Raw genomic sequence first — 20773 nt, 5'->3', positions numbered from 1 at the left:
TCGGCCTTACATTTCATAGAGAGATGCTGGGACTCTCATTTTAATGACCTTCCCCAGATGTCATGCGCTCAGTCAGTGATGAAAAGAGGACTCCCACTCCAACCTCTGCTTTGGCTCCTCTGGTCTGCTATCTTTGTTGGGGGCCTGTTTAAGAATTTGCTGTGATTTTGTTGCCCGTTGTCTGAAAGCAAATACAAAATTCTCCTGCTGTTTCTTCCGGAGTCTAGGCACCAAAGGGCCTGGTAATTTAGATAAGATTTTTCTTAAAAGTGTTAGTTATGGTGGCAGTTTTATTTTAAAATTTACAGGAGAGTTTTATTAAATGTAGCTCCTTTCCTTGGAACAAAACATGTGTAAATTGAATAATTTTATTTGTACTCATTTATTGTTGGTAGAGACTGAAGGAATTTGTAATTCCAGATTGCAGTATGAAACTAAAAGCTTGTGGCCGGATTCATCTGGGCACTGCTAAAGCCCCTGGTGGATTTATATCTGTATGGTAGTGAAAATTATCTTGGTGCAAAACTTAGAATGCAAAGTATAAATAATGATGTGAAATTTCAGAAAGGTTTTGTTTTGATTTTTTTTCTCGTAGCTAATTTAAATATTCACCTTGGAGTTAGCATAGACTTGAAATTGTTTTCCTGGTACAGCATTACTTTCAACCTAATTCCAACCAGTCCATCTAAAAATATTTTAGTAACTTAGATTGAGTCAAGAAGCATTGCAAATTCTGTAAGAAAACATTGTATATGACATTATTTTATTTTATTTATTTTATTTATTTTATTTATTTCATTTCATTTTATTTTATTTTATTATTTTGAGAGAGAGAGCAAGCAGTGGGAGGAGGGCCAGAGGGAGAGAGAGAATCTTAAGCAGGCTCCACACCCCCAGTGCAGAGCCTGGGGCGGGGCTCCATCTCACGACCCTGAAAACATGACCTGAGTGGAAATCAAGAGTCTGATTGATGCTTAACCGACTAAGTCACCCAGGCTCCCCGATATATATGATATTATTGAATTACTCATATATATATAGACAAAATTACTGTTTATATAAGTGAACCTTATAATCTAGGACTTAAGTCACATTTTTTTTATGTAGTCTATATATGATTCATTGGAATGCATATTCCCATTTTTGAAATGAAACAGGTGATTTAAATCACATTAATTAAATTAAAATTTTGCTTAATTAAAAAAACTAAAGTGGAAATAACCAATTCCCTATACTAGAAATTCCTTCATTAAATTTTCAGCAAAAGAAAGTGGAAGTGGGGATGGGGTTAGGGGGTGGGGAGGACTCTCTCTTAAAGAAATAGTCAAGAAGCTGGGGAATTATTTTATTAGAGAGAGGAGCTATATCTTCTAGGCACTAATGTATAACATGCGTATTATCCAGAAATAAAGATTTACTCAATCTCTCTCTTCTCTTGGAAGGCAGATGGAGAAGGATGGATGGAGTCAGGTAGAAATAGTTCTGACTGAAAAGTCGCAGGAAATCTCTTTCACAACCATACAATTCATGATCATGTCCTTTCTGTATCTTCCAGCTCTTTGGGAGTAAAAAAGTAGAGTATAGAGGAAAGCATAGACAAAAGCAAAAATCCTCTGTGGAATTTCTTAGTAAATTCTTTCATATATGAACAGTGAGATTTAATCACAAGGGCATAATCAAGGCATCTAAATTGTGGGCTTCTTACTGCTTAGGGAGGGGAGGGACTAACTTTCAAACCTAAACTTACAGAAAGACAAAAATTTTCACAAGTGTTTCTAAACCAAAGAGGGGGATTTAAAATCTTCTAAGACAGGATCCCTCTATTGTGGTGTTTCTTATTGCCATTTGGAGCGGCTTGCCACCGTCTCTGATTCAGCCTATCTGTGATCACACTACATGAGTCTTGCCTTCTGTCTTAGCCTTTGAAATCCATGGAGCAGAATGGACCAGGGCTGGAGTACAGAGTGACCTGGAAGCCACAGGGAGCCCCTGTGGAGTGGGAAGAAGAAACAGTCACAAACCACACCTTGCGGGTGATGACGCCTACTGTCTATGCTCCTTATGATGTCCAAGTCCAAGCCATCAATCACCTTGGCTCCGGCCCTGAGCCTCAGTCAGTGATTCTCTATTCTGGAGAAGACTGTAAGTGATGTGCCTGAAACTGCTAAGCACTTCAAGAGCAATTTCTTTCAAGTATATTGCATTTCTGTTGATGACCATTTTTGAGCAACTACTGCATGCAAAGAGGATGTACTAGCTGTGGGAGATATAAGAAATTTAAGGTTGACTGCAGGATAGCCAATCATTATAGAGTGGTAAGGAATTATGTTGAAAGTTTTAATTTTATTCTATTTCCCAGTAAAGCTATTTCTATATGAAAAATCAAAGACCAGTACTCATCACTACAAATAGTTAAGCAGCATAACTGTCGTGTTTCCAGTTACATTTGTCCTTACTTGTCAGAGACTTTCTAACAGCCACCTGATGTCATCCTTGGCCTCAGTTATATTTTTGGAACCTTCCTAATGCAGATGAGATACAGACTGAGATTTATCTATAGAATTACAAACACACACGTACACGCTGCGCATGCACGCACACACACACACAGACACACACACACACTGTTTTGAAGTATTAGTGATATGCTCATTATTAAATTCTTATACCATTATAACTGCCACAAATAGATTAAAAAAAGGAAAGATGGTGTATTCCATGTCACTACACAGGAGTTATTCTCATTGTTTTTCCAGTATCCAAGGTAGTATTTTGATCCAAGAATGGAAACAGGTTGAGAATGTGAAATTACTAACTCCTTATATACCTGCTATCTAAATCCTTCTACCCAAATAAAATTACACTGGGCATATCACTGTGAGCTAAGATATTATTAGTCTTGGCTGCTCTGCATTTGGTTTATTCCTCTGTAGTTAGTTCCCCTATAGAATGGGGATAATAATACCAATTTATAGGGTTCTAAGGATTATGTGAGCCAGTCCAGTGAGCCAGTTGCTCAGAACAGTGCCTACACATAGCATATGCTCAGTTAATGTTAGCTGTTGTTATTAATAGACTGATCAAGCTCTCAAGTAATTTTGGTTATATTGTTTAGTTCATCTGCTTCTAAAGGCAAGATGCCCACAGAATATTTCACTGGCCACTGGTTCCAGTTACACTGCCCACACTGTATCCACCTGGAAAGCTGCATTTCTCAGTGTGGTATAAGCTATCTTCTCCTAGAAACCTATTTGGGCTCTGAAACTCCTCTGTAATGAGAAACTCTCTTGGTTCTATTTAGAATTGATTTCATAAGAGTGCTGTGCTCAGGGATTAAGCAATATGAAAAATCACCTTTTGAAAAGGATCCTAATAATCACATTTGAGGGTATTGAAAGCTCATCATTCTTATGTGCTTAACAGATCCTGATACAGCTCCAGTGATCCATGGGGTGGATGTTATAAACAGCACATTAGTTAAAGTTACCTGGTCAACAATTCCAAAGGACAGAGTACATGGACATCTGAAAGGATATCAGGTTTTTATCATAGATTTTCTTGTTGCTGAATTAATATGTTAAATGCAAATAAGAACTGATCTTAGAAGAAGCTAGAAGAGAATCTGCCACCATGGTTGGTATGTTAAAGGGTTCCTATTTCCATTGCAGATAAATTGGTGGAAAACAAAAAGTCTGTTGGATGGAAGAGCACATCCCAAAGAAGTAAACACTCTGAGATTTTCAGGACAAAGAAACTATGGAATGGTTCCTTCTCTAGATGCCTTTAGTGAATTTCACTTAACAGTCTTAGCCTATAATTCCAAAGGAGCTGGTCCAGAGAGTGAGCCTTATATATTTCAAACACCAGAAGGAGGTAAGAATAACAGTGAAGAATAATGCCAACAATGGGAATTATCCAATGGCCAAATTAAACATTTACCTCCTTATTAGTAGTTAATAAATATGTACTTCATATGAGTTAGCTTCTCAATTTCTTTGGAAAACTGGAATCTAATGGAGCTTTTTTTTTTTTTTAAAGAAATTTACCAATTATCTTCTTGGTCTTATGTTTTCTAGTACCTGAACAACCAGCTTTTCTCAAGGTCATCAAAGTTGATAAAGACACTGCCACTTTAACCTGGGGACTACCTAAGAAATTGAATGGAAACTTAACTGGCTATCTATTACAGTATCAGATAAGTAAGTAGATATCTGAATTGGATCCACCTATTTTTAAAAAAGATTTATTTATTTATTTATTTATTTATTTATTTATTTATTTGAGAGAGAGAGAACATTGAGCAGGAGGGGCAGAGGGAGGGAGAGAGAATCCCAAGTAGACTCCATGCAGAGTGCAGAGCCCCATACAGGGCTGGATCCCATGACCCATGAGATCATGACCTGAGCTGAAACCAAGAGTCGGATGCTTAACCAACTGAGCCACCCAGGTGCCCCTGGATTCACCTGTTAATACTTCATTTTTGGTTGAGTATTTGTTTTGCTCTGCTGAGATTCTAATGATCACGGTTTGTAAGCTGGCATACCTCCTTACAACAAAGGGGTCTGTAAATCGGCTTGCAGACCAAATCCAGCCTGTGGCCTGTTTTCATAAACAGGCCATACATGTCATTTACATTTGTCTGTAGCTTCCTTCTCACTACAGTGGCCCAAGCTGAGTAGCTGAGACAGAGATGGTGTGGCTCACCAAGGCTGAAATATTCACAGTCTAGTTCTTTTCAGGAAGGCTTGGCAATCCCTGTTTTAGAAGAAGAGTCAGTAGGTACCAGAAGACGTATATTTAATACTTACATATGAGTCGCCTTGAGAATTAAGAAACATGCTAAAGAAAAGAGTAAGTAAATGATGTCACGGAAATTCAAAGCTCACATAATTTCCACACTGCACTGCCTCTTTGTGTCTGACACGTGCTCTGGTCTCAACCCTAAATGTATGTTTGTAGAATCCTCTGTGAGTAGCCCGCTGGTGTAGGCAGGTTGTGTTAAGAAAATTAAAGAGTTATCTTTGGATCACTACTCAGAATAGACTCTGCTCTTGTGCGGCTGTGCCATTTGGGTGAAAACAACATGTTTAGAGGAAATCAAGTCATTTTTAATCATGGTGCCTTCCATGTCCAACAGTTCTTCACATCTAAGCATCATCTCAAAATGGAAATTAGGGAACTGAAATCACAGAGAGTTTTAGACTTTGAGGACATGAATTCCAAACACAGACTCAAAAATAAGGGACAACATAACGTGAATTGTTAAGGCTGTGAAATCTGAGGCACTGTTGTTCCTGTTTATTTCTTTAGTAAATGACACCTATGAACTTGGAGAACTGAATGATATCAACATTACAACTCCATTGAAGCCCAGCTGGCGTCTCTCAAACCTCAATGCAACTACCAAGTACAAATTCTACTTGAGGGCTTGTACTTCAAAGGGCTGCGGAAAACCAGTCACAGAGGAAAGCTCCACGTTAGGAGAAGGGGGTAAGTGCAGGAGGCTTCTGTATGCTGTTTTTTAAACTGCTCTGAAGGGAGTGTACCAAGCTAGTCATTGTAAATTAGAAATGATTGTGATCTCAATCTGTCTGACCTTTTGTTTTTCACTGATATAGATACAGAATTTATTTCTCTTGTTTGTAAAGTTCACATTGACGCAATTTATGGATTTCTACACAACAGCAGTGAAACTATAGCCTCAGTGTATGTAAGGTCAGGAACTATAATTTTACTTAATTAAAATAGGAGTACGTAAGGTCATGAAGTTATTCATAAGGTTACTAGAGGGATATTTTTCTTTTGGAAGTGTTTACATACAGAAAAATATTTGCCTCTTGCCCTGGTGGACGTTTTGTAACAATGATCTAATACATTCCTCTTCCATGTCTTGGCTTATATATATATATGTATATATATATATATATATATATATACATATATATATATATTTATGTAGCAGTTTTATTTTACTGTCTACCGGTTGATGCCAAATACTGGCTTGGAAATGGCCCATCAACCTCTGATTTAATTTGTAGAATTCTCCAAATTCAATTGCACCTTTCGGTTTTGTTTTGTTTTTTTCCAACCCAGACCCGTTTCCCTTCCCAAATTATTTCGACAATTATGATTTTAGCAATGTTCTTGCTGAACTTAAAAGGAGAAAAATTAAGAAGGCAGAGCATAAAAAGGAAATGAATCAGAGGAACTGCTGCACACACTAATAAGTTTAAAAAGAGGGCTTTGTGTTGGATTCAAGTCGATCAGACCTAGAAGGATATTTGATGGAGGGAACAAGGAAAAGGAGATGGCAGGAAGGCAGATAGAATCATTTGCTTATCATGTACTATGTGTCAGACACTGCCCTGGATGGGTTTCCAAATTTTAGATTAGAAAAAAAAAGATTGAGTCAGTCAATGGAAAAAGAAAATAGTAATGAAAAAAACTAAGTTGTCACTTATAAAATATGTATATTATTATAAAATATATTCAAGTGTATGTGAATCACTGTCAAAGCAGGGTTTGTGTGTGAATGGTTATGCTCTGACCTTTACTGTCTGTTTCTCCTTCTTATTGTCCCTACTGTGTCTACCTAATGAAGGACTTACATTTTCCTTAGATACCCGAAGTACTCAAAACTCCCCTTTATGGGAAAAGTATGTATACTCAAAGAGTTTCTTCCAAGAAACCCGCACATTGTTCCCAAGGACAAATGAGACACCAAGTGAAATGAAGAACTCATTTACCTACTCAAAAGAGAGATTTAAAGATGATGATTGAAAACGTTTTAGTAACTAAAAGGATCTTATTTCTCAAGAGTTCAAAGTGGCATCAAGTGTTCAATACAGAGAAAAGAAGTCAGAAGAGTAGTAATCTAAATATGCGACTTCTGTATTTTTCAAAACAGGGCTTAAGGAATGGAGAGGGTTGCTATTTTGTTAGAACCAAAACCATAATATGCATGAGATATGCTAATCCCATTATTGCTAATTTGCAGCAGGTAAGAAAAAAAATTCATAAAATTCTCTTACAATAGTTATAGTTACCATATGCATATATGGAAGTATTTAGAAAATCTCAGTTTGGTTGCCTTCATGTTGGAAAAACTGTTTTAAGCAGATGGAAATGCTGTTTGTGTTGTTTTATAAATGATGCTGCATCTTCATTGCAAATTAAAGATGCAGCTAATGTGCTTGAGTGTCTTACAGCCTAGTTCTTCACTGCCCTATGTCTCAGGAATTTGAAAATGTTCCTTACTAGTATGTTTGTGCTCTTTTTCAGAATTCTGCATTTTCAGCTACTGCCCCTTTGCCCGTTGACACTGCTTTCTCTTCTGTAGGCATATCTTGCCATATTTGCAGGAAAGAAACTATACTAATCTCTTTTGCCACTGGATTTCAGCATGATCTTTGGAAAAGGAAAAATACATATTTTCACTGAGGAGATAAATCTTGATATCACTAAACACTCTAAAAATAACTTTTGTGCAAATTGGAATCTGTTTCTGCGTATCTTTCTTCTCCTTGCTCTGCCTAGATAGCACATTTTAAGGTCATCTGACGTTTATTCAGAAAATAGGATTTGATACACAAGCATTTATTTTTTATTTTTTTTTTATTTTCTGGTTGTCACTCTGATTTTGAGGTGGCTCACATTCCATAGTCTAAGAGGGGGAAGATGATGGAGCTAATCAGAAATATTTGTGTCATTGCTGGTTTGAACAGAACACTTGCTTTGCACTGTTTTTCAAAAGCTTGCACTATTTAATGTTATACTAATATTTCTGTTTTCCAAAGTCAGAATTAATTGTGTTCTATTTCAGTGGTGCTCAATCTTAAAGGCTTTGTTCAACTAATATAATTGGCCTTATTTCTCCCATGGTGACATTTTTTAATGAAGCCCTTTTGTTATCAGTAACTATATCATCAATTTCTATTCTATGGTTAAAAGTTATAACCAGATTTTAATGTGTGGCATATACCCATTTGAAACAGGGTTTCATAACTTTTAATATTCTCAACATGGCATATATTATTTTCAGTGTAAATTATTTACATTTATTATGTTGAATTGATTCTCAGCAAAACTATGGATCAAATACAAAAATATTTTACATGTTTTGTTGCAACATCAGAAGTTAAATATATATTTAATTACACTCAACTCATTTTTATCTGCTACTATGAGATTCTACAGTTAATATATTGATATAGTCATCTTTCTTTTTTAAAAGTATTAATGTCTCATAATATTTAAAAAATCTCAGTGCATTTCATTTAAAGGTACTTATAAACCTGTACTTTATGTACCTATAAACCTGCTTATATTTCTACAAATTTCAAGTATTTAATATATGACCTTGTTATGATACTATTCCATCAATATTTATAGAGAAGACCAAGACAAAAAAGTAATAGATATTTAAAATTATAATGTCATTTGCTTTCAAAAATAAGCCAGAATGGCCATGTTTAGTTTCCTGCTAGGTCTGTGAAAGTTCAAATTGCACAAATGACACTGTATAATTTTTTTGAAGTCTGTGTTTGGTTTTGAACCATTCATGTAATTGGGCAGATTTATAGTACCATTTCATCAACAAGTACGTCATCTTTAAAGGACATGAATTAAATTCATTTCATTTCCTCCATTTCAGTATATTAAGAAAGGAAATCTTGAAATGTTGATTTTCTTGATCTCCCCAGTAATTCAAAAGCTATCTGAGAAAAAAAATGCTGCAAATGGCTCTCTTCTCAAATAACAGTGTTTTGTTTGTTTGTTTGTTTGTTTTCTTTTCATGTCCTGCTTTTCAATGATTACGATTTATATGATTTAACTGTGTACATTTCTTAGGTAAAAGTATCGGGAAGATACCAGAAGGAGTCAATCTTACTCAAAAGACTCACCCAGTAGAGGTATTTGAGCCGGGAGCTGAACATATAGTTCGCCTATTGACTAAGAATTGGGTTGATAACAATAGCATTTTTGAAGATGTAATTGAGACAAGAGGGAGAGGTGAGACGTGAGATTGTATTTGGGGCATTCTTAGACAATAAATCTGTTTTGTAGATTATTTAATTTTACATACTTCCTGTATTAAAGATAAAAGTATGGAGTACATTAGTTACAGAGATAACAGTTTCAGTTTGTTTTGGCATAGCATTTTTTTATTATTGTTATGTTCAGTTTAGCCAGCGTATAGTACATCATTAGTTTTTGATGTAGCATTCAACGATTCATTAGTTGCATATAACACCCAGTGCTCATCATAGCATTTTAAAATTATCAAAATGAAAAATGTTCCACAAAGATCCAACATATTCCTTATTGTTTTTGCCAGAGTAGTTGACTAAACAAAATACCGCCTGCCAATTAACACATGTTAATAACAAAACTAAACAGAAAACCAAAACAGAGTAAAACCCGCAGAAACTCCACGGCGATCTGCATATAACCAAGGCAGCTTATGCTTTTGCTTGCTTGCGCTGCTTCTGTGTTTCACTCAGTCTGCCTCCACTATCCCTTTTTGGTTTTCATCCTCAGAGTCAAATGCAACTTGAGAGGGCCCTTTCTAAATACAGAATGAACGATTTATCAGTATTCTTCCAATGAAATGTCCTTTAAATCACATTCCCTCTAGGGTCACTGAAAGGAAAAATAAAATGGATGCTATTTTGTATGTTTAAAAATGATGTTTCATTTTCCCAAAGGGGGCATAATCCCAAAGACGGTCTCTAGCATTCAACGTGTGACTTCTCTTTGTACAACAGAATACGCCGGTTTATACGATGACATCTCCACTCAAGGCTGGTTTATTGGATTGATGTGTGCAATTGCTCTTCTCACACTAATACTGTTAACTGTTTGCTTTGTGAAGAGGAACAGAGGTGGAAAGTACTCAGGTAAAGCTGTTTCTTAATATAGTAATATACTTTCAGTTTATTAAATAGTATTTTCTAGGAGGCATTCTTCAGAGACATCTTTTATTTTTTAAATTACACATTTAAGTCAAATTTATGGTAGCACAATAGATATGCAATGTACTGAGAGGGAAAAAAAAAATCCTATATTAACCAACCAAAGGATGTAAGGTCTAGAATATTATTTTCAGGTGGTTACTAGTCTTTAACGAGGCATATAATACTTCCAGCCTTCTATTTTCTGCCTGTAAAATATCAGAGATGTTAAACACTGATCACTAAACCACACACACATATTTTAAGAGGAAGGACCTATTTACAGCATGCCTTGTCATGTATTTGTGACCCAGAGAATGTTTTCACTAGTACCTTCTAATAGTACTGTCTCCACTAGTCAGCTTTACTAGAGTTAATCATTGCTGGGAATGCATTTTTTATTACCATGACATATATTAGATACACTGCCTCCTGAATTAATGAACATAAAATGTAAATAAAAACCATCAGAGTTAATATAACAGTTGGCTTTAATTTAATTCAACTTCCAAATTTATCTTTTAGATATACATATTATGTTGTTGCTATTATTATTATTGTTAGTTATTGCTTAGTGTTCAAGATGCTTTTATATAAGGGGAAAGATATAGATCCCACTGTTATTAGTTTGATGATGTTCAGATTAGTGAGAAGTTCTTTTATTGGCTTATTATTCATTTAACAAATATTTATTGGGAACCTATATGTATATTAAACAATCAAAGAAGAGCATAATTGGGCGCCTGGGTGGCTCAGTTGGTTGAGCGACTGCCTTCGGCTCAGGTCATGATCCTGGAATCCCAGGATCGAGTCCCACATCGGGCTCCCTGCTCAGCAGGGAGTCTGCTTCTCCCTCTCCCGCTCCCCCCTCTTGTGCTCTTTCTCTCTCTCACTCTCTCTCTCAAATAAATAAATAAAATCTTTAAAAAAAAAAAAGTTTTTTTAAAAAAAAAAAGAAGAGCATAATTTTTAAATTTTTACAACATCTAATGCAATTTATGCATGGAAATTTATGCAATCATAGATCTCTTTTTTTTTCTATGACGGCTGAATTATTATGAATTAGATTTTCAATGATTAAACGTCCTAGTTAATTGGAAAATTTAAAGACATATAACATTCCTTTTTGAGGATCCCCAACAAATAGTCACTTGTGAAGTGTGACCCTCTCCAAATTCTAATGATGGTGACTAACATAACATAATAAAAAAAGAAAAAGAAAAGAAAAGAAAAAAAAAAAGTCAGCATTTCACATTATAGGACAACTAAAAGAATCCCTTAGGTCTCTGCAAGTAGTAGTAAAAGATGCCATGAAGAAGGATCATTACAGGGTTGCTGGGTTTGTCTCACGGAGTCAAAGAATGAATCTTGCAGACACAAATGGGTGAAGTGAAGTGAAAGTTTATTAAGTGAAGGTGAGAGCAGAAAGGAAAGAAAAAAGCTCTCAGAGTGAGAGGGGTCCCGACAGGGTTGCCACTGAGGACTTTTAGGGGCAGGCTTTTATTGAGAACGGACTGGGAAGCCCATGGCCTTGAGAGTCTTCTGCCATCTTGGTTTGTTCCCTTATCTCTTGTTCCGCTCTGTCTCAGCATCTCCACCTGCCAGGCATAGTTTCCAAGCCTGGTCAGGGGAGTCAGGGGCCTCCTATCTCTCCTGCCTAGACCTTAACCCTTTCCCTGCTCACGGGACAGGACCTGTGGGCAGAAATTGCTATACTGGGATTGTGAGCAGTGACTGATTGTATACTTTTTAATTCGTGGGGATGAGGAATAGCACAAATCTCCAAGGAATCTGGAAGCAAGGCTTTCAGGGCCTCGAGGGGCCAGCTGCTGCCAAGATAAGGTTCCTTTTAAACGTTAAGGCTCTAAAGCAGCCTCGAGTGCCTTGAGGAAGGTCATGGTCTCCATGTTTCAGGTATCTATCAGTGGGCTGTAAGCTCTAAGGAGATTTTAATGTAAGCTACATTTCTTTTGCCTTTGTTTCCCACATCAGGATTTTTTTTTAAATTTTATTTATTTTGAGAGAGAGAGCGAGTGAGCGAGAGAGTACAAGCAGGGGGAGGGGAAGAGGGAGAGAGAGAGGGAGAAGCAGACTCCCTGTTGAAGCAGGGAGCCCGATGTGGGGCTCGATCCCAGGACCCTGGGATCATGACCTGAGCTGAACGCAGACGCTTAACCAACTGAGCCAGCCAGGCGCCTCTCACATCAGGATTTTTGTTTGAGTTTTCCTAGTAAAGTTAAACAAGAGCCCCCTTGCCCTGTGTCCCACTATTAGGAATAAATCAAATTTAAAATGTCACTATAGACCTGAATGTTCTGATTTTTGAGGCAATTATGAGTAAGAGAGAGAGCAGAACAACTAAATGGTTGACTTTTAATCACTTTAGCTTAGTGACATAGATCTGGTAGGAGGCTATGACATCATCAAAAGGTTTTGGGTAGTAAAATGTGTATCTAGTAATTTGGTCTCCATTAAGAAACCATAACTAAGTTTGACTCTTCCAGTAAGACTTGTTGCCCACATAATACTGAATAGCCACATGAAGATCTGCAACATGCTGTAATTCTGATGACAAATCAGGAGAATCCAGGAGATCATTTTCCCTTTTTTGCATAAACAAGGAGGTAACTAATGGATTGTAGATACAACCACAAAGAAAAAAACTTGACTTACTAGTATCAAAAAATTGGAGCAATGCTGTTCTCATTGATTATCCATCTTTAACAACACAGTTAGTATGTCTTTAAAAATTATTTGTGTTACTTTCCCCTCTTTGTTTTTTAGTGAAAGAAAAGGAAGATCTGCATCCAGATCCAGAAGTTCAGTCAGTAAAAGATGAAACCTTTGGTGAATACAGGTAAACAGTGTTCCATTTTAAAATGTATTAAAACATGTACTGATCAGGTTATAAGCTTAAAAATACAAAAACGAACAAGTATTTATTCTTAAAATAAAGGTTACACTACTATATTGTAATGCCTTTTTAAAGAATAGTTTGCAAAAATAGGACCTGCTTAAGAGAGAGCAGCCCACCTCCAGGTGCAGGGGTGTGTGTAGCCACACTCTAGGTAGACGTGTGTGCTGGGAGACTTTTCTTAAAGCTCTGTGTGCTATGCAAAAGGACACTATTTCACTATTTTTATTTAGAGTGAATATCTATTTGGAGTATTAAAACATCTTGAAGTCTTCAGCATGGCCATTATGGGCCCAAGTTGTATCCAATTTATATCCGTAAACATGTATTCTGTGCACCTACTGTCTAGATTTACAGAGGTGAATGAGTTACAGATCCTAGTCTGCAGAGGGAAAAAACCTATCTCTGCAAATCACTGTAATTAGGTAAAGAGAGGAAGAGTGCAAAAAGGGGAGCAGCTCTGTCTGCCTTGAAGGGATGCTGATAATGGATCATCCAAAGAGATAAGATAGGCTGTAAAGAATGAAATGGATTGTGTTACTGTAAACTACTGGGTGGAGCATGACCAAACTTAAGGTGGAGAAGAATGCCATACCTGGGAGGAATTGCTTGGTATCTGGAGGAGTGGGGTAGCGCTTGAGGATGCATTCAACTTCCCATTCTCTTGTTGTTGCTCACCATCTTACCCCTTCCACCACCATCTCTGTTTCTTAGCCCTTCCTGTTTGGGACGTCCTTGTTTTCCGTCAGGTCCTCTGTATATTGCAGGCAAGAGAGCTTGCAACGCCCGGGCTTATACAGCCTTTAGCACACAGGAGGCCAAATTCATATCGCAAAAGAGACCTGATTGACTCTAACTGGCCCATCCCTGGATCCATTACTATAATCAATGACATAGAGCATTATGATGAGCTGTTCTGGGTTAACCGATGTACACCTGAGCCTCATTATAGGCTCTACTTTGCTCTATACTAATTCTTATTTTTTCCACTTAATCAAAGCTCTTTATATTTTTATATTTCTTGATTAATCACTTCAAGTTCTTTCAGAATAAGGATCATTAGAGGAAGAAGAAGGAAGGAAAGAGGGGAGAGAAGGAGGGAGAGAAGGAAAAAGGAAGGGAAGAAGAGAGACTGAAAGAAAGAACTTTACAAATTTACAAATTGTGGCTCAAATTCCATGAAGCAAGAATCATTAGGGGCCTATGGCAACTGTTCAAAATATATTTGAAAGACAAATATTAATAGTTCAATTTTATAGGCAAGAAAACTATGATAATGCCTTGCTCAAAAACTCATTCCCCTACACCCTGCTGCCTCTTTAAAAAGAGGCCATCTCACACTAGTCAGAATGGCTACAATTAACAAGTCAGGAAATGACAGATGTTGGCGAGGATGTAGAGAAAGGGGAACCCTCCTACACTGTTGGTGGGAATGCAAGCTGGTGTAGCCACTCTGGAAAACAGTATGGAGGTTCCCCAAAAAGTTGAAAATAGAGCTACCATATGACCCAGCGATTGCACTACTGGGTATTTACCCCAAAGATACAAATGTACTGATCCGAAGGGGCACCTGCACCCCAATGTTTATAGCAGCAATGTCCACAATAGCCAAACTATGGAAAGAGCCAAGATGTCCATCAACAGATGAATGGATAAAGAAGATGTTGTATATATATATATATATATACATATGTATATATATGTATACATATATATATATGTATATACATATGTATATGTGTATACATACATGTATATATATATGTATGTATGTATATATATATATATATATATATATACACAATGGAATATTATGCAGCCATCAAAAAATGAAATCTTGCCATTTGCAACAATGTGGATGGAACTAGAGGGTATTATGCTAAGCGAAATAAGTCAATCAGAGAAAGACAAGTATCATGTGATCTCACTGATATGAAGAATTTGAGAAACAAGACAGAGGATCATAGGGGAAGAGAGGAAAAATGAAACAAGATGAAACCCTCCTCTCTGGTTTCATCTTGTTCACAAACCATAAGAGACTCAATCTCAGGAAACAAACTGAGGGTTGCTGGATTGGAGGGGGGTGGGAGGGACGGGGTGGCTGGGTGATGGACATTGGAGAGGGTATGTGCTATGGTGGGTGCTGTGAATTGTGTAAGACTGATGAATCACAGACCTGTACCTCTGAAACAAATAATACATTATATTTTAATTTAAAAAAACTGGCATTGCACACAAAAAGAAAGATAAAATCACCCCCTGCACTATTTCACCTGGCATCCCATTAATATAATTATTTATTAATAATTTAATTAAATCTCTTTAATCCCTTAATGTTTCCCATCGTCTTTTCCCAAAACTACGTGTTCATCCAGAAAATGATCTAATCTCCAAGTTATCCCAGGAGACAGTTTTACTGGATGCTGTTCTCGCTCATGACATGAATTGTCATCCTTCCAGCTTCTGGTAATAGTTTCTTCACTACTTGTTTCCTGGTCCCTAAGCTAATGCCATATTTTTGTTTTTGTTTTGTGTTTCTGTAACTATAAGCATCCCATGTCAGGAGCCAATTACTCTATGAGTCAGGATAGCCTGGGTTATGCTGCTGTCAAAAACAACTCCAAAATCTTTTTCTTTCTCAAGTTATGTATCCCACACAGATGGCTCCGTTCATCTTGATCCCTGAGGAGCGCTAGCTGGGAGATGAGCATCCAGGAGCACCACAGTGGGAGAAATAGAACATAGCAAATTGAGCATGGGCTCCAGAGTGACACATGCCACTTTTGCTCACTTTTCTTGCACCAAAGCAAGTCACATGACAATGTATAACTCGGGAAAGACAGAGAAATGCCACCCTGCCCTGTTCCCAGGAAGCTGAGAGATGGATCTATCTGATGAACAACATTGATTACCTAAAATTGCACAGTGCTAATCACATTCTAATTATATATATATATATTTTTTGGCCAAATTCATCCTTGTTAAAATTTTATGAATCATTTAATTGGATGTACACATTTAGAGTTTGATAGTAGTTAGTACTTAAAAATAAATCTTGATCCAGAAATTTAGATGACCATACCATTTTATAGACATTTTACTAACTCAAGAGTTATTTTTGTTGAAGAATAAAACCCAAACCATAAATTTAGGATACTTGCAGTATTTAGGTTCTAAAAATGCCAGCCATCTTTAAAAAATTTCAATAAACTTGAGTTTATAAACTATATCAAAGAAAGTTCTTTGGTTACCAGAAACAGAATTTGACTGATTACCCTAATCAAAAGAGAAATTTGGGGAAGGATTTAGGGATATGTACAGAATCAAAGGTAAAGACAAAAGATCAAGACTTGATGACTGGGAGTTCCAAAAGTTCATGAACTGAGAGGGAATAACATTATCCTCTATGTATGTCGGCAGACTGAATGTCTGCATGTCTCAAACCTCCCAATTTTAAAGGGAAGCAGAAGTATTGTGAATAATAGAAAACGGTTTCTCGATTACTCAGTGTGACGCAAATTGGTTATGACTTTTTAAGCATTTATTTGTGAAGGGGTCATTTAGGGTTTATGTGTCTGCAATGCTAATGTGAATGTCTTGAAAATTTTAAGACCTATTAGCACCACTGCATGAGTCTTGCTTTATGTGAATATCTCAGATTTTGTTGAATGATTCTTTGTTTTGTAGTGACAGTGATGAAAAACCTCTCAAAGGAAGCCTTCGATCCCTTACCAGGGATATGCAGGCCACAGAAAGTGCCGACAGCTTAGTCCAGTATGGAGAAGGCGACCACGGTCTGTTCAATGAAGATGGATCATTTATCGGTGCTTATGCTGGATCTAAGGAGAAAGGATCTGTTGAAAGCAATGGAAGTTCTACAGCAACATTTCCACTCCGAGCATAAATGTATCCCATGTAAACAACATCAGTGGTTCATACCAACCTTCCATATTTATCTGTTCAAGGGAGCAAGAACTTTCACGTAGGAATAGAAATGTATTGACAAAAGATTTCATCCAGAATTCAAACATCTTGCAATTATGTTGAGAAAAATAGCACTGCCTTGAAAAAATAAAATACCAAGCACTATAGGCCTATATTGTTTTGTTTTGTTTTTCAGGTGCTGAAAATTCAGAACACAAAATATATCCTGTATTTAGATTCACCTCAACTGAACCCAAAGTATCAATTCAGTGTACTCCATTTTTGCCTGGATTTACTGTTCCCTGTGTTTGCATAGTTGTTGCTACCTTGTGGGTTTTTCTCTGTGTGCACATTTGTATTCAGTCTCTGAGAACTGTCTTAGTGACTTTGCTTCACTACAGGTAAAAAGATGGTAAGCAAACTAGTTATTTAAAATGTAAAGAGGAATATGAATGTCTTATTAAAGCAGTTCATTGAATATATACAGTCTAAATCTATTATTTAAATTGTTAGTAGCAGGAGTCTTAGGTGAACAATCAACTCGTATTTATTGAGCGCCTGTTTGCCCAGAGATGGTCATGTTAAAATAGAATGCTAACTTTTTCAGTTTCAACATGAATTTTTTTTATGTCTATCAGTTCTGACATCTAGAACAATCTTCTCTTTTTTCTTTTTTGGTTTTTTCCTTGGACTAAATTCAGCTGCAAAGGAAGTGGTGGTCAGAAGGTTATCTTATGAAAGAACAGGCCAAGCTATCCATGATGCTAGAGCCTAATAGCTAAACCTAGTTAATATCTCCATTTCTAAATTGACTGCTTTTACCCTTTTTCTGTGTTTATATAATGGTATGTTCGCATATACTTCATGAATGCATTGTACATATTATGTTAATATTTACACAATTTAAAATACAGATGTGTTTTATTTTGAAGTGAGAAAAAGAACATTAACAGGCATGTCTGTACAGCTAGAGTATATAGTGAGATAACATGCCAATAGCATGAGGCTCCAAAACTGAAGACTTTGTATAGAGCATTTGGATTTTGTTCTTATATTGCTTTCTGCGACAGTCTCAAAATAAAGTATCATATAAATATTGGAAATGTTTTCCTATTTTTCAAAATAAGTTTTTATTGTTGAGTATATTCTTACCCTGGCCCCCAAAAGGAAAAAGAACTGTTTACGGTAGAAATTTCCATACATATGTTTGCCTTTCACATTTTAAACATCTTCAGGGTGGGCTCTCTTTGCTCTTCTGTCAAAGTCAGTACAAATCCAGGGAAATAATTTCCTGGCGTGTGGGCTACTAGTCCTTCTAAAATTGTACATGAAAATGGTTTAAAAATATTATGAAGGACTGTGCATGAATGCCAGTAAAATTCAGTGTTCAACTTCTCACTTTATGGAAACATTTGTTAACCCTACCATGAAATTCTTAATTATGTTTAAGTGAAAGTGACTCACAGATTTTCCTTTATTTTTTGAACTGTAGCTGTGGCCATATATTGTTAAATCCTGACTTTGATTTATGCAGCCCACTGTATTTCTTGTGGACCAAGATTAGGGATGTTTTTATAATGGTCAATGCAGGAATCCACATGGAGTATCTAATTGTCATTTTAAACCTTGTGTGTCCTCCAAAATATATAGGCAGCAAAAGAATGATTTAAAACAATGTGTCATGGGCTCAGGATTTGACCAAACTCCCAGAAGAAAGAGTTTCCAAAGGGGAAGGTATCTTGGTCCTCACCCTATGTATGAGGATCCACACATCCAGCAGTGCACCTTGAGCTTCATCCCCATCTGATTTCTAAAGCACTTTTCTGGAGGAAGAATCATCATGTTTTGACTTATCTGGGAGGAATTCCTGGTACTCAGCTACTGATGAGGCCAAGGTTAGGACTTCTGAGTGTAGTTCTGCTGTTTTTCTAGTTCCTCTTCTTTGTCATCAGCCAAAAAGGTTTTAAGAAAATCATGCAGGTTGGAAATAATCTCCAAAAAGCATTAGGGTGTAGATTTATTATAAATTTGATAATCTTTAAGTTAGAAGTTAATGCAAGTACTGAAGTGTTTCATTTTCCTAGACTTCAATGTTTCCCTTTAGCAGTCTGAGTAATAGGAATGTTCCTGCTCATATTTTCTCAATGACCAAAACTCACAGATAGGATAAATGACATTGCATTATCACTGCCTTTTGCTATTATTCTTCGTACCTTTTCTTAATATCATTTGGCTTCTACTGGGAATCTTCAGTGCAGAAGGAATTGGTTCGTAACTAACTTTCTCTGTTAACTGTCAATGTTATTTTAATGTAATAGATTGTATATAATCTCAAGGATTGTTGGTGGGAATGAGTTCCTAGAGAATTGTCCAAGGGTTGGGAAAATCCAAGTTCTCTTCCTGGTTCCAGCACTGATTTTGTACATAAACCTTAGGCACGTTGCTTGACCCCTTTGCTTCATACTGTCTCAACTATAAAGTGCTAATGATTATCTCAGTTACCTTATCTTTGTCACAGGGTGTTCTTTTTTATGAAGAAAAATTTGAAAACGATAAAAGCTAAGATGCCTTTTAACTTCATAAACAAACCTTTAATCTAACGACGTATCAAAAGCCACCCCGCACATACCAACTCAACTTCTTTCCTGTGAGCACATAAATATATTTTTATAGAAAAACAAATCTACAGGAAATAAAATCTACTGTTCAGTGAGCAGTATGATTTGCACATGCCATCAAAATTATTAATCAGAAAACAATTAAGCAGGGTCTTTGCTATACAAAAGTGTTTTTCACTGATTTTGCATGTGTATTTGTAGAAAATGGGAATTTGGTGGATTATTCTATTAGTATAAAGGCATCTGATATTTTAGATGTACCCATGTTTATAAAAGTGTAAAGCACAATGAAATTATGCTGGAAGTCTCAAATAATATTTTTTTCCTATTTTGTATTCATGGAAGAGATGAGATAAAGAGAGAACAATAATGAGAAATGTTGGTGTGTTTTTCTAAGCATTTAAAACATAATTGCCAATTGAAGCCCTAAATATGTTTACATGCCATTAAGATATGATTCTTGTAACAATTTTAAATTGATTATAAAGGGATTGGGTTTGTAATCTGTGGTAGTGTATATCCTAGTGTTCCCATAGTGAAATAAGTAGGGTTGAGCCAAAGCTTACTTTGTTTCGTGTCTTAAATTGTTTGATTACATCATCAAAAGAGATAAAAGGTATGTAGAACTGGTTCACCTGATTACTTTTCCTTTTTTGGCTTAGATTAATACAATAGAACTTTATTAAAATGTGTTTGTATTGTAGGTGGTGTTTGTATTATGCTTATGAACATGTATGGTTTAAAAATATTTTCATTATACAAGAAATTCAACTTTCCAAATAAAAGTTCAACTTCGTGTACTCTAAAAATGTTTGTGTTCTTTTCTATCCAGACAAGAAGAATCAGAATTTATAAATCAGCCTTACCTCCGGTTGCCTCTGATCCTGGAATATCTATAAATTAAGCATAAATTAATAAAGTATAAATGACATATAAATAAAGTATTTTTATTTGAATCACTATACTTACAAATAGACCATTTAATAGCAGCATCTACAAAATGTAATTTGCCAATAAATTCAGTGCTTAATGATAAATGTAAAATTAAGATGAATGTGTATTCATTTGATTGTTTTTAGAACAATGTAGAAATGTCAATTTTCAAGAAAATGTCCAATATACTATAGTTTCAAATAAGGCTAGCGAGTAATTGGGACACCCAATCTATTAAAAATTGTGATTTTTGCAAAGTGTTTTATGTGTATTAAGCACTTTACATAATCACATTTACCTCTGAAACTCAATCTTCTGTTTGTAGAATTAAGGCACAACATGGTTAAATAATGGGGTGAGTGTAACCAGCATGGGCTAGAGCTGGAAATTAAACCCAGTGCTGTCTGGCTCTAAAACTCAGACTCAGAATC

General features: G+C 36.1%; 1 protein-coding gene across 1 annotated transcript in view; it reads left to right on the top strand.

Moving 5' to 3' along the window:
* CHL1 (cell adhesion molecule L1 like) overlaps positions 1-20218 on the top strand; it is a 209000-nt gene extending 188782 nt beyond the window's left edge. The window contains exons 21-29 of the mRNA XM_021694896.1: positions 1920-2142; positions 3424-3539; positions 3669-3873; positions 4077-4199; positions 5311-5490; positions 8851-9012; positions 9768-9899; positions 12738-12810; positions 16555-20218. Of these exons, the coding sequence (XP_021550571.1) occupies positions 1920-2142; positions 3424-3539; positions 3669-3873; positions 4077-4199; positions 5311-5490; positions 8851-9012; positions 9768-9899; positions 12738-12810; positions 16555-16771 (1431 nt within the window). The 3' untranslated portion in view covers positions 16772-20218. The remainder of the gene's footprint in view (positions 1-1919; positions 2143-3423; positions 3540-3668; positions 3874-4076; positions 4200-5310; positions 5491-8850; positions 9013-9767; positions 9900-12737; positions 12811-16554) is intronic.
* Positions 20219-20773: the final 555 nt, after the last annotated feature.

Source organism: Neomonachus schauinslandi, chromosome 1 (genome assembly GCF_002201575.2).
Source record: "Neomonachus schauinslandi chromosome 1, ASM220157v2, whole genome shotgun sequence".
Taxonomy (NCBI): domain Eukaryota; kingdom Metazoa; phylum Chordata; class Mammalia; order Carnivora; family Phocidae; genus Neomonachus; species Neomonachus schauinslandi.
The sequence above is the reverse complement of the archived record's forward strand: the minus strand, read 5'-3'. Positions and strand labels throughout refer to the sequence as shown.